Below are 12,725 nucleotides of genomic sequence, written 5' to 3' on the forward strand. Positions count from 1 at the left end.
GGGCTCAAACGCTTCCAAATTGATAACAAAAAATCTCTGAAAATTTTAGCTTTTAATATTGACTTTAAAATAGTCCGTACTCCAAAATTTCTTATGAAATTGAGGAAAGAAATCTATTATTCAGAATTTTATAACTAAATGACATACGAATCAGAAGTAAGAATTGGTCTCCTGTTTTAATGAAAGTTCGACACTTTGCAAAAAAGGGTTTCTTGTAACTTTTCGTTAAATCTATTGGCTTAAGAGTGTAGTTATTCGAGCCCAAAGTTTAATAATTCTATAATTATTATGCAAATACTTACCTTATACAATATATCAAACTTATGTTGTGAATTTTATATTTATGATCAAAATTAGCTAATATAATGTTATTCTCAAAATTTTGATGAATATGTGTGATTCTAAAAAACAAATGGAATATTTTCCATGTTATTTCCATAAGGAACTTTGAGTGCGGACTATCTTAAAGCCAATATTAGGAGCTAAAACTTTCAAAGATTTTTTTCTATCAATTTGGAAGCAGTTGAACCCCTGGAAGCAAATAAATTGGAAAATATTCATATTAAGGATCACCCTAATGCATGTATTGATATTGAGTACATATTGCAAAAATTTGTCATTAAGTATCAATAGGTAAAATTTTTAATAAAAAATAAAACCAATAGATTCAAAAAATTCTAGAAATACTGTATTTTTTATCGATTTGGAAGCAAGGAAATTCGAAAACATCCATATTAAGGATCACCCTAATGTGCATATAGGTATACTTATATCGATTTTGTGAAACTTTTTGGATTAAATAAGTATTTTTAATACATGGTTTCAATTTAATGATTATAAATTCCTTATGAATTTTGAACTTCCCGTAGGGTAAGTTATAGTAATCGCAAAAAAATCGAAAATGAAAATGTTTATATACCTTTACGTTTTAGAGGTTTCTGAACATTTCATGTGTATGTATGTTTATATTCAAATTTTCGTCGACGATTTCGGGAACACGGATCAACCGATTTGAATAATTCAAAAAACATTCGATTCGTATTGATAAGGAGACGAGCTGACTAGTTTTTGACGAAGGCAGGATTAGCCGTTTTGAAGATAGGCGGCAAAAAGTACCAAAAACGGTAACTGAGTTTTTAAGAGAACGGAGCGCCCGATTTTAATAAGTCAAAAAACATTTTACTTATATTGACAAGATGAAGAACTGATAAAATTTTTGGGAAGGCAGGTCCAGCGGTTATGGACTCTCAATAAAAATAAGTTGAAAAAAATGCCATTTGGCGGTCGAAAATGTTTATTGGACATAAGTACATCAAATTATCAGATATTTTATAAAGATTTTAATAATGTGTACACATTTTATGTAAATTTTTTTGGGATCCATACCAAGATTTTTAACTAAGGTACGGGAAGTTCCAGCAATTTGCCTTAAGGCACGATGCCATGCACCCTACTAGTTAAACAATTAATTTGCTTATACTTTCATATATCCCATAATGTAGATGATAATACAAATCTCAGATCACCGACCTTTACCATGAACAAAATTCGTCCATTTGCACAGATTAAACCGAAATCCATTCCCCTAATCTCGTATTTTTAGACGTCGCCATGTTTAAATCCTGTACGAGTAACAAACCGAAATCTGCGTTGGTCTTAGAAGAATTTATAAATAACCGCGTGCTATTCATTTGTATCGAACAAATCGAGTTTTAAAGCTTCGAACATCATTTCAATTTGATTATATATGGAAATGCTGTCATTGAAAATGACACGCAAACGCATTAGTCATCACAAGCCGGTACATCATTGGGTGCGGTGGGTGAAATGACACATAATGGCATGGAAAAAATATTAATTTTTTTGTTCAATTACTAAAATAGCAATGCAGGTTCATAGATAAAGCACTGAACAAACGTTAGTGTGTACTTGAGCATAAAATATATAGATACTTCCGCGTTGAAATGATAGAAATTAGATAAATATAAGCTTTTGAATTAGGAAGCTTATAGGTTAGTCTTAAATGTTAATGACATATCAAATTCAATAAAAACAAATTGCACAAGACGCTGTCACAAATCTCAAATATTTTAAGGTTATTTTGACATTACCAAATTCAAAAACTACAACTCAAATATATCTCAAAATACATTCCCATGCTTTACAACGAATGCAAAAGCCAAAAACGTCGACAAATTAACATTCTCCCAAGAGCTATGTATAATGGCCGAACCGGCATGCGGCAAAATGTTTTCGTTGTGAAAAAAATGTTTCTGTAACACAAGCCGAAATAAATTTAATAAAATAATAAAAATTTCTCACCATATTTAACAATTAAATCCTGAGGTATATTGGATGATATTACAAATTACCACAATCACTCACCAACACAGAGGCACTGACTGAAACTAAAGACTCGCCCTGTAGCCGAGCAATTGATAGATGTGCGCAGGCTTGCCAGCGGCACCCGGATTTGTATCAATGCTCCGCGTTAAGAAACGTGCGGTCATTGACTATATAATCGGCAACCGTTTGGAATTCAATAAATTCGAAGAAAAATGAACACGACGTATAAAAAATGATGTAGACAAAATTTCGTTTTATCTTTTGTAAAAATTTTGAACTTCTCGTGGGGAAAGTTATAGTAATAGCAAAAATATCAAAAATGAATTTTTTTATATATCTTTACGTTTTAGAGTTTCTGAACATTTTGGCATACCTTAGGAAAACTGAATGTTTCCGTGTGTGTCAAAAAACATTCGATTTCTATTAATAAGACGACGTGCTGATTAGTTTTTGGCATAGGCAGGTCTAGACGTTTCGAAAATACGGGACGCAAAGTGCCAAAAACCGTAAGTCAGTTTTTATGAGAACAGAGCGTCCGATTTTAATAATTCAAAAAACATTTTACTTGTTTTGACAAGATGAAGAACTGATTGAATTTTTGGGAAGGCAGTTATAAAGGTTTCGGAGATCTTGTAAAAAAATGCCATTTTGAGGTCAAAAATAATCATTAGACGTATGCACATCAAATTGTCAGATATTTTATGGAGATTTTAATAATGTATATCAATTTTGTTTACATTTCTATGGGTTTCGCAACATCGTTTGTCCATTAGACAAACATCGTTTGTCTATGCAGCTAAAGCAGTACGATTGATTTGAAAAAAGCTCAAAGTATCCAAAATATTTCCAAAATAAAATATCTTTTTTCGAAATTTTTGGTACGGAAAGTTTCAGTAATTTGCCGTAAGGCACGATTCCATACACTACTAGTTTTTTGCTCATTTTGCAAAATCCACACACTTTTGAATCTAAATTAAAACCAATTTTATAATTAGTGATTATTACCTTTGTATACATATTTCTTCACTATTCAATTACTTCAGATTTACTCTACAAATGCTGTTTAAAATATTTGCATGATTTGTAATAATTTTGAATTACTGGTTTGATACATATGAGAATTGATTCATGTTGAATAAAATAATATAGTCGCAAATTAAACGTCAAATAAAAAAATGTTTATATAAATAATTATTTATGTTAACTTTTATGCAAATAATAATGTCAAACAATTTTGAACACTATTTAGATAAAAAAATAAATGAATCGCATATTTGACATATACGTTCCATACTTTACAACTGTCAAAGTCGTTCGATCCATGCATTAACTATTCAATGACTAGATTTATTAAAACTAATTTTGCTGAGCTATTTTAAAGATAATAGTTATATATTAAAACTTATATTTTAATTAATTTTGCGATGATACGGACAAGTAAATATTTATAGCAATATTTACGATTTTTCAAAGAACTACTTTTTCATGCGCATGAATATGCATCCTAACCACAAAATATCTTTAACTTTTATTACAAGCGATATCATGAGGGCTTGTTTAATATATTATGTAGCTTGTACCATTAAATTAAATTAAATTTGTTTTTTCATAATTTACCTGCATCATTTTGGCATACAAGTCAATATCGTGTGTTGTATTTAGTCCAATCACAATGTCGCATTGTCAAATGCCCTTATTAGGAAAACCGGATGTCAATACGTTTCTACGAAGCGATATATTCAAAACTGTTTGGAATCGCTAAAAATCAATAACCACCCTTGCTTAAATTTTTAATCTTGAGACTTCATTAAGGATTATTTGAAATTATTTTAAAATAAGTTTCAAATAAAAAATTATTCCTCTGTTCCATATTTTATACTATATTTCACATATTCACAAAAAAAAACAAGTTATAACAAAAAAAATATTTATTAATCTCAATCCTAATCATAAACATTAAAACTAGTTATAAATATCGATTTTCGGCCACAAATTAATTAATACAAAATAAAATAATGGATAATCATACTTATAACAAGTATAGCTTTTAAATTACCAAATATGTACAATTCAATGAACTAATATTTATAATTAACTAATAACTAATTTATAACTAAAACAGTTTATATAAGTCCTCGTTTCTTCTTGTAATCTTCCAAATTCAAAGACCTTTTTGGCCCTGAGTCTTTAATTTTGGGCACCGGTTTTGGAATAACTGCCACAGGATTATCTAAAAAAAAAGTTATCAATAGATTAATATTTTTAAATTATTATTAAAAATTTAATGGATATACATACTTGGCAGAGGTACTTCTAAGTCTATCTGAATATCAAAATCATGTAGGGAATATAAATTACTTTCAGGTTTGGGATTCATGGAACCTTTTTTGTCATCAGTTTTACGCTAGAAATATGATAAATACAATATAGTAAGATCAAATTTTATGAAATTTAAAAATAAAATGCAATATATGTTTTACATTTGTGTTTTGAGGTGGCGGAATAGGTTGCATAGGCAAATTCTCTTCCTGTTGGGCTTCACATGCTTTGAAACTCATACGGGGTTTTGTTGAACGCCTTGTGAAAGGATCATCAATTTTCTTTCCTTTATTGGCTCGAATCTATAAAAAAATAGATACAAATATAAGAATTAGATAAAACATATGAATATTACAACATATTAAACATATTTTACATGTAGAAAAGTTGATTTAAAAAAAAATGTTTATCCTCTTAGTAAATAAAATTTCATACCTCTTCCATAATTGCCTTTTCAGCATGTTCAACATTCATTTTACGATTTCGGTCATTTAAGTAACTTATACTACTAATTGTGCTTGTGCGCATTTTATCTAATTTATTGGCTCGCTCTTCTAATTCTTGAATTTGTTCATTAAGTGTATAAGCCAATTCTGAATCACCTCGGTGCTGAGCCTCATCTCTTTCCTTCATCAATTGTGTTTTCTTCATTGCATAATTTGTTGGATGCGGTCTGAATTTATCTTTTTCTTGAATTATTTTTGTAACATCTTCTTCATTGAATTCATACATTAGTGCCTCTTTTATATCCTTAAATAGAAAATAATAATACAAAATTCAATTTAATACTAGCATTAATAAATATTAAAAAAGATTATTTTATATTCAGCTTTTACCTTTAATTTACCATCAAGATGTTCTTGTGTAGGCATTGATATGTTAGATGAATTACATGCATCACGCCATTTCAAAAACTCATTTTCAGAAAAATCTTGATTTGAAACAAACTCTAAACTGTAATATTATTATATTAATAATCATTACATTTAAAAATAAGTTATTGCATCATAATATTTTTATACCGAAAAACTCGCTCTTGTGAACCATGCCTCAATTTAATTCCTTTGTTTGTTCTAGTTTTACCAAGTTGATATATTTTTGCAGTTTCAACCACAGATAGTACTTCAGCTACCTAAAAATAATTATTTATGATAATTATATATATGGTTAAGTCATGATATGAAAAAATGAATGACTTCTAATACTACTAAAAAATTATTATGTGACATTAAATAAAATGATGAAGGTATTATTTTTTTACAAAAAATCTTACTCTGTAAACTGGTCTTCCATTATTATTTCCAATACCAATTCTCACAAAACAACCAGTAACAACCCTATCAAAAAAGGGTAAATGTACAAAACGTTCCATTTTATATCTTGAGAGGCGCAATTTGTTTAATTGTTCACATGTATTTAATTCTATAGCACTCTTAGATGTAGGTTTTGATTTTTGATTAACAACGGATCTGCAAAACAAATAATATGAAAATTTAATTTATATAAACAAATTCTGTAACATGTAAGAATAATTTTTCAGTAGAAGCAAAAAATTAATGAAAATCTTGATTTTAGAAAGTACTGTTTCTAAAAAAATATATGAAATACTTGAAACTAAAATTTATTTTTTTTTTTTTAGTATATATGATTTTAATTTAAAAGTGTATATATCAGTAGAAAAATATTTCATATATATCTAAGTCAATTTATAAAATGAAGCATTATAAACTTACTTTTTATCACTTTCGCTATCACTGGAAGAAGAACGACTGCTATCACTTGATCTACCTACAGATTTTTTCTCCTCACTATCAGATCCAGAGTCATCAGAATAAATATCAGACGCTTTCAACTTAACATTTGTTTTGGAACCAGAAACTCCATCAATTTCTTCTTTCTCTTCCTCTTTTTTACGCTCTTCTTCTTTTTTAGCTTTATCAAGTTCCTCTACAAATTTCAAAATGTTAAAAATTGCAAATCAAAATGTCCAAAATACAAAGCTTTTCTTAGAAAAAGATTAAAATAATTTATTTAATTTTGATGATTTTATTTTTACCTCGTTTTTGTTTGCCTTCTCTTTTAGCTTTCAATAAGGCCATGGCATTGCTTCTTTTATCATCGCCTCTATTCATTTCAACAGTTTTCTTACGTTCCTTAGATCTGAGGTAAAATACATTTGTAAATTTTTTATTCAATCATAATCTAAGAATCAAAGAATTGCATTCACAACCTTTCTTTAAAATCAAAGTCTTCCAGTTCTTGAGATTTTTTGGCTGAGTCAAGTTGTTTAGGGCTTGCATTTTTGGCACTACTATTAGATAAATTTAAGTTAGAATCTGAAGAGCCTGAAAATATTTATTTGTAAGTTATATCATTGGTATAAATAAAAAGGAAAATGAAATTATTATTATTTACTATTTAATACTGCAGCTTGTGATTTCTTTGATCGTTCACCACTTGGCTTTTTGACCTTTTCAGTACCTTTTCTTGCTAGACGCAATTTTCTTTCTATCTCCCATCTTAAAAAAAGAAAATTCAATTATGAGTCCATATTAAACAATTATATTTATAAATACAAAACAGAACCATTCAATTCAATGTGGATATTCTCATAAAATGATTTATAATATGATCAGTTAATTTCTTTCTATTATTAACAAACCTAGTTTTCATAACCTCTCGTTGTTCAATACGTTTGAAAATTTCTGTTTCTCTTTCCTTCTCTGTGAGAGCAGCCAAACGAGCTCTATCTTCTTCATCGCCCATAAGGTTTTCATCAAAACCATCATTAAATTCATCATCAGATGAACTGGAATTTGCATCATCAGATGACACTTCACCTGCAATAATATTTTTACCAAAAGTAGTATTAAGTATGATCGTCTCAAGAGTTTTCTACTTCTACCTTCTTCTGGTTCTGAGTGATTTTCAACAGGTTTCTTTTCATTTTCTTTAGCATTACTTGCATTAGTTTTTGCAGATGCTTGTTCTTTATCACTGTGATGATCAGAATCCTCATCCTCGCTCTCAGAATTGCTAGAATTTGATGAAGAGCTTCTGGAAACCTACAAAATTCATGATATGGATAACTATTCTTATTTGGAATTTGTTTCGAGTTGTTTATTTAACCTTTTTGGTCAATTTCTTTTTCCTGTCATTGGAATTTGATTTGTCCTTGGCTCCCCAGTCGGTGTCAGAATCTGATTGATGGGATGGTTTTGATTTAGGTGAATTATCTTGGTTCTTTTTCTTCTTTTTTGCCAAAGATAATAGTTCCTATAAAAAAATAAATACAGGTAACTAAAACCGTACAGTTAAAATACAAAAAGTGGTTTTTAGAATAATAAAATAAGTGAAAAAATAATTGTTCCAGAACAATGTATAATTGACATAAAGCATTTGTAAACTTACAGATTCCAAATCCGATCCAGAATCGTCATTGCTGCTGCTATCTGAGTCGATAAGTGCCTGATTTTTACGTTTACCCATTTTCGTTCGAATATTTTTTTTAAAATAAAATATATGTAAAAAATATTGACCTTATGCAAACGTACATCCAAACTCACGAAGGGTTATGTGTAAACTGCCAATCTGGATCTGTCATTTTAGAGTATCCAAAAATATTGGTGTTACCCTAAAGAGAAGTTATGGGCATTATTTTGAACTTATGTAGTTGTTTTTTGTTGGCCATTTTTTGTTCAATTTATTGTTTGAACAAATGATTAATTTGTTAAAGTTCATGAAAAAATCGATAGCATGATTTTATTAAAATAATATGGCGGCTCGGTTTTTTTGGTGTTACCGCACTTAAAACATTTCCAAAGCAAAACCATTTTAGAAAATGGAAGAGTTTTCCGAATTTGTATCTCACCGCAAACCATATTGTGATAAGTTATGTAAAGTTTATAAATAGGATTAATTATATTTTGTTTGTGTCAAAATGCTTTTGTTTCAACAAGTGAATAACGGCACTCTAGATAATTTTAACGTCAGTATATTTTTTCGGCGCCAAATATCATTGAATTTGAAATACATCCGGTTTATGAAGTTAACTTCACTCATTATAAAAAACAGATTATTTAAAAAGGAATAATATATTTTTATAATATATTTTTGTAGTATCTGTTAATATAAACATTATTTATGACTTATTAATGTTTTTTTTATTATTTATCACTTATTTCATTATTTATATTATCTATTCTTCATTAATAAATATAACTATTTATAATTTGTTTAATAGTAAAATATAATTGTTTGCAACTTATATCTTTTAAATCTTTGCTCCAAAGTACAAATTTAATTATGGAATTTATATTATACATATAACTAAAATATTATTATTTTGTGTATATTGGATAAAGCAAATGTTGAAAAATTAAAAATGTATTAAAAGTAATTATTCCTATAGCCAGGCATAGGCATATTTATAGGACCTAATGGATATGCTGGCACGTTATTAACACTAGGCACATATGAATTATTGGTATTACTACTATTTCTTTGGGTAAGAAGTTCTTTCATTTTATCGGCTTTGACTTTCCTCAAATGCATAACTTTTCTTGATGATGCAAACTGCTCTAAAAATGCATCTATATCAATATCACGTGAAATAAATTGATCTGCTATATTTTCAGATTCTTCTTCACTGGTTGCAGCTGCTGTTTGTAACAGAGCTAAAGCTGTATCCAAACTGATACTTCCAGATTTTTCTTCTGTAAATGTGGGAATGAATTACAAAATGCTTAATATTGGGTAATTGTAATATTTATTACTTATTTCAGCAAGCATTTCTTGGATACTGCTGCATAATTGTTTGCCTTCTTCAGAAAGTTCTTGTAATTTTTCTTTTATTTCAGCTAAGTCTGGATTGCGTAAAAGATTTGCTTCCGCAAGGGCTTTATTTCTTTCTATCATTGCTTCCTTCTGATTGTCCCAGTTTTTAACCTGAAAAATAAAATATTAAAAATATAAAATTGTGACATGATGACATCATTTTGTTTATTTATTTTTGAGAACTGTCATTGCTGAGTCATATAATTTCTTACTAAATTAATATAATATTATTATATTATATAATATAGGTTGTTGGCTTATAAATTAATATTAGAAAGTAGCTTTTAGCCCTCTTATTATGAGAATTTTATTGAAAATACTTAGGAATAACAAGAGTGTAACAAAGTACCTGGGCCAATTCCTTGAATATTTCTTCAAATTTGTCGTCATCCTGAATAATTTCTTTTAGTTCGTCACTTTCAAGATTTGAATATATTGCAGAATCAATGGATAAATCGGGACCGTACATTGTGTACCCCAAAATCTTAAAATAAGTCAATAACAATACACTTCTCTAATGAATTTCTTAACTTTGAAGTATGGTTGACACCAAATGACATTTGAAGTATTTAGTGTTACCAGATGTGTGCTTAGAAAGTATGCAATATATACTACTTTAACTTAAGTTATTTTATTTAAGCTAAATAGTAAAAAAGAAATAAGTGATGATTTTGTGTTTTGCACTTATTTAATAAATATAAGTATTGTATGTAAATTAATAAACTAATTAACAGTGGTAGCAAATCGAACAATAAATCATTTCCCCCATATTTCCCCTAATTATGCAAAACCGGACCAGCCCCTGTGGCAGATAAATTTTCTGCAATGACACAATGGCATAGCAGATATAAACAATAAGAACTGTCATTTTTTGGTTAATTTCTGTATTGTATGTAAAATTGTAAATGTATATAAAGTTATAACATATGATTAACTATAAATTGTGCGGTATTTAATTAATAATAATGTCAATGCCAGCGAAAAATAAAATAACTGGTCCTATTGAAAAAACAATACGACTAGAACTAGATTTGTTTGAACCTTCTAGAGATTCTTATCCTGAATTTAATTTTTTAGAATTAGCGCGAATACAAGAGGTAATAATTTGCAATTACAATTATTATAGTTTGTGAGATTCTAAATTTTCATATACATTCTCAGGAGAAAGAAAAAGAAATTATAAAGAAAAAGGAGCTGCAAAAAGCAAATGGATTGCCCCCTGATCCTATAGATGAGGATGATCTATTAAGGATAGCAAAACATTTTGAAAAAAAATATGTGAGCATTTTGAAAATAATTAAAAATTTCTTGAATTAATATTACAATATTGTTCTACAGAATAGTACAACATATGGTTCAGTCAGATTATCTAGAGGGGTAAGACGTGATGAATATGCCGATATTGCTGCTGGATATGATGAATCAGATTCCTTTATAGATAATACCGATGCAGTAAGTTAAAGACTACTTATATATATATACATATTTGATCAATTTTAACATATTTGTTCAATCATAGTATGATGAGATGATACCACGGAATTTAGAAACTAAAATGGGTGGTTTCTACATAAATTGTGGACCATTGGAATACGAAAAACTACCTAATTGTGAAGGAGACACACCGAGCATTAGAACACATAAAGTAATGTATAAATATTTAAAATTAAATAATATTTTAATGATAATCACCTTACACAGAGACAGCTATCTTCTTCTACTTCGGCGACCAGTTCTGATGAAAGTACGGCCCAGAAAGAGAAGAAAAATCTGAACAAGAAAGTTTGTCTAAGTAGTAACAATTCAAGTGAAAGTAGTAAAAATGGAAAATCAAATAATGGTTCTGTTAAATCGAGTGTGGTCAAGGAAAAAGTGAATAGTAATCCAATACCCAATAATGGCCAAAAGACTGAAGAGAGATCAAAAGCTAACACTGTGAAAGATACTGAAAGAAGTAAAAAAATTAGTAAAGGAGATAATGAGAAGAAAGGTTCCGGCAATGAATCATCATCTATTAAACCTGGTCAAATTAGTTGTAAAAAATTATCTGAATTAAGTAGTAATGTTAATAGTATTGTTAAGACGTCTTCCAATATAATGACACACACAAATAAAGATATTGGAGCCTATTCGAACTTTGAAAGCACTGCCAAAAAACAAACAAATGTGAAACCTGCTGAAAATGGAGATGAGAATCAAAGAAAAGCTTTTGTAGTTCAAGAATTATTAAGGCAGAAACAAAAGTTTTTGGATTTGTCAGGTAGATACTAGATAGAAAAGTCTTTATACCTGCTGAAGTACTTGTTTATATTATAATTTCTATATTTCAGTGGAGTTGGTCAATCCTGAAGGAAAACCAACATCTGATTTAACTCGAGTGGATTCTGTGATCAACCATAATAATCACATTTTGTAATTCCTGATAAGACATTTGTTTTTCGGAAATATGAAACTCATGTACATAAGACTATAAATTTAAGTTTAGATCGATAGCTAATTGAGAAAAATTTTAAGATAGCTTTGTGTAAGTCTTGAAATTTTTTTCACTAACCTTATTTAGTCACTCCGAAGAAATTTTCTGAATGCATCTCTGACTGTTGCCAAAATAATTTGTGATTGAAAATTATGATATCAAAATCTGAAAGATACACAAGTGAATTATATGTCTGGATACATACATGCAATTCGGAGAGTGAACATTTTTCATAAAACTTTTGTATAATTTATTTAATAAAACTGAATATAGTACATGCAAAATATTTAGCTGTTTGATTTGTTACCAATTTAGAAAAAGGTCAAATTAGAATACTTCATAAAATTAAATATTCAATGCTACAAATTAAATTGCTCAAAGGCCTAAATCAATAAATAGAATTTTAATATTATTAAAATTTGATTGATTGATTGATTGATTACACAACATTGGCTAAGCTAAATCTGTTTAAAATCAATTTTTAATTAAAGAAAAACGTTCTTTTAATTATAATAGGTACATATTTATTTTGATATTTACATATAACATTATATTTATATATCTAGTATATTAATATTGATTTAGGAAAAATATTATGCTGCTGCCTATTGATATATATTTTTATAAAAATCAAAATGAAAAAAGCTGAACCGCTTTAAATCTGGTTAAATTGAAAAAAAACGTAAAAAATCGATAATAAAAGTTGAAAGTTAGCTGTTTGATTACTTAGTTTGAAAAGTCTTTCTTCACA

At 28.4% G+C, this 12,725-nt stretch overlaps 4 protein-coding genes across 4 annotated transcripts in view; 1 reads left to right on the plus strand and 3 right to left on the minus strand.

Annotated features, from left to right (window-relative positions):
* Positions 1 to 2,459, minus strand: part of LOC113384424 (cofilin/actin-depolymerizing factor homolog) — a 70,991-nt gene extending 68,532 nt beyond the window's left edge. The window contains exon 1 of the mRNA XM_026622136.1: positions 2,323 to 2,459. Within this exon, the coding sequence (XP_026477921.1) occupies positions 2,323 to 2,325 (3 nt within the window). The 5' untranslated portion in view covers positions 2,326 to 2,459. The remainder of the gene's footprint in view (positions 1 to 2,322) is intronic.
* A 1,873-nt stretch (positions 2,460 to 4,332) lies between these two features.
* Positions 4,333 to 8,395, minus strand: LOC113384510 (RNA polymerase-associated protein Rtf1). The gene is made up of 15 exons (XM_026622225.1): positions 8,077 to 8,395; positions 7,795 to 7,941; positions 7,571 to 7,730; positions 7,328 to 7,505; positions 7,081 to 7,184; positions 6,896 to 7,010; positions 6,722 to 6,825; positions 6,399 to 6,612; positions 5,939 to 6,134; positions 5,688 to 5,797; positions 5,502 to 5,619; positions 5,101 to 5,415; positions 4,827 to 4,967; positions 4,645 to 4,750; positions 4,333 to 4,576 (listed from the first exon to the last, which is right to left on the minus strand). Exons 1-15 carry the CDS (start codon positions 8,152 to 8,154, stop codon positions 4,470 to 4,472), a joined length of 2,193 nt encoding a protein of 730 aa, XP_026478010.1. The 5' UTR covers positions 8,155 to 8,395; the 3' UTR covers positions 4,333 to 4,469.
* Positions 8,396 to 8,926: 531 nt separating this feature from the next.
* LOC113385317 (vacuolar protein sorting-associated protein 37B) lies at positions 8,927 to 10,038 on the minus strand. The gene is made up of 3 exons (XM_026623156.1): positions 9,851 to 10,038; positions 9,441 to 9,612; positions 8,927 to 9,380 (listed from the first exon to the last, which is right to left on the minus strand). The coding sequence occupies exons 1-3, from the start codon at positions 9,968 to 9,970 to the stop codon at positions 9,055 to 9,057; spliced, it is 618 nt and encodes a 205-aa protein (XP_026478941.1). The 5' UTR covers positions 9,971 to 10,038; the 3' UTR covers positions 8,927 to 9,054.
* Positions 10,039 to 10,217: 179 nt separating this feature from the next.
* Positions 10,218 to 12,066, plus strand: LOC113385215 (yemanuclein). Its single transcript, XM_026623039.1, has 6 exons — positions 10,218 to 10,598; positions 10,663 to 10,779; positions 10,840 to 10,953; positions 11,021 to 11,146; positions 11,203 to 11,761; positions 11,832 to 12,066. Exons 1-6 carry the CDS (start codon positions 10,467 to 10,469, stop codon positions 11,915 to 11,917), a joined length of 1,134 nt encoding a protein of 377 aa, XP_026478824.1. The 5' UTR covers positions 10,218 to 10,466; the 3' UTR covers positions 11,918 to 12,066.
* The last annotated feature ends 659 nt before the right edge of the window (positions 12,067 to 12,725 follow it).

The sequence above is a fragment of the Ctenocephalides felis genome, unplaced genomic scaffold (genome assembly GCF_003426905.1).
Source record: "Ctenocephalides felis isolate EL2017-DRISC unplaced genomic scaffold, ASM342690v1 CF-g0.4_SCAFFOLD_03571, whole genome shotgun sequence".
Classification (NCBI taxonomy): Eukaryota; Metazoa; Arthropoda; class Insecta; order Siphonaptera; family Pulicidae; genus Ctenocephalides; species Ctenocephalides felis.

Coding starts and splice junctions, on each gene's coding strand:
- LOC113385215 (XM_026623039.1), top strand. CDS start 10,467: ATGTCAATGCCAGCGAAAAATAAAATAACTGGTCCTATTGAAAAAACA. Junction 10,780..10,839: donor AACATTTTGAAAAAAAATAT/GTGAGCATTTTG, acceptor ATTGTTCTACAG/AATAGTACAACATATGGTTC. Junction 10,954..11,020: donor TTATAGATAATACCGATGCA/GTAAGTTAAAGA, acceptor GTTCAATCATAG/TATGATGAGATGATACCACG.
- LOC113384510 (XM_026622225.1), bottom strand. CDS start 8,154: ATGGGTAAACGTAAAAATCAGGCACTTATCGACTCAGATAGCAGCAGC. Junction 5,620..5,687: donor TCACAAGAGCGAGTTTTTCG/GTATAAAAATAT, acceptor ATAATATTACAG/TTTAGAGTTTGTTTCAAATC. Junction 4,751..4,826: donor CGCCACCTCAAAACACAAAT/GTAAAACATATA, acceptor TCATATTTCTAG/CGTAAAACTGATGACAAAAA.
- LOC113385317 (XM_026623156.1), bottom strand. CDS start 9,970: ATGTACGGTCCCGATTTATCCATTGATTCTGCAATATATTCAAATCTT. Junction 9,613..9,850: donor TATTCAAGGAATTGGCCCAG/GTACTTTGTTAC, acceptor TTTATTTTTCAG/GTTAAAAACTGGGACAATCA. Junction 9,381..9,440: donor AGAAATGCTTGCTGAAATAA/GTAATAAATATT, acceptor CCACATTTACAG/AAGAAAAATCTGGAAGTATC.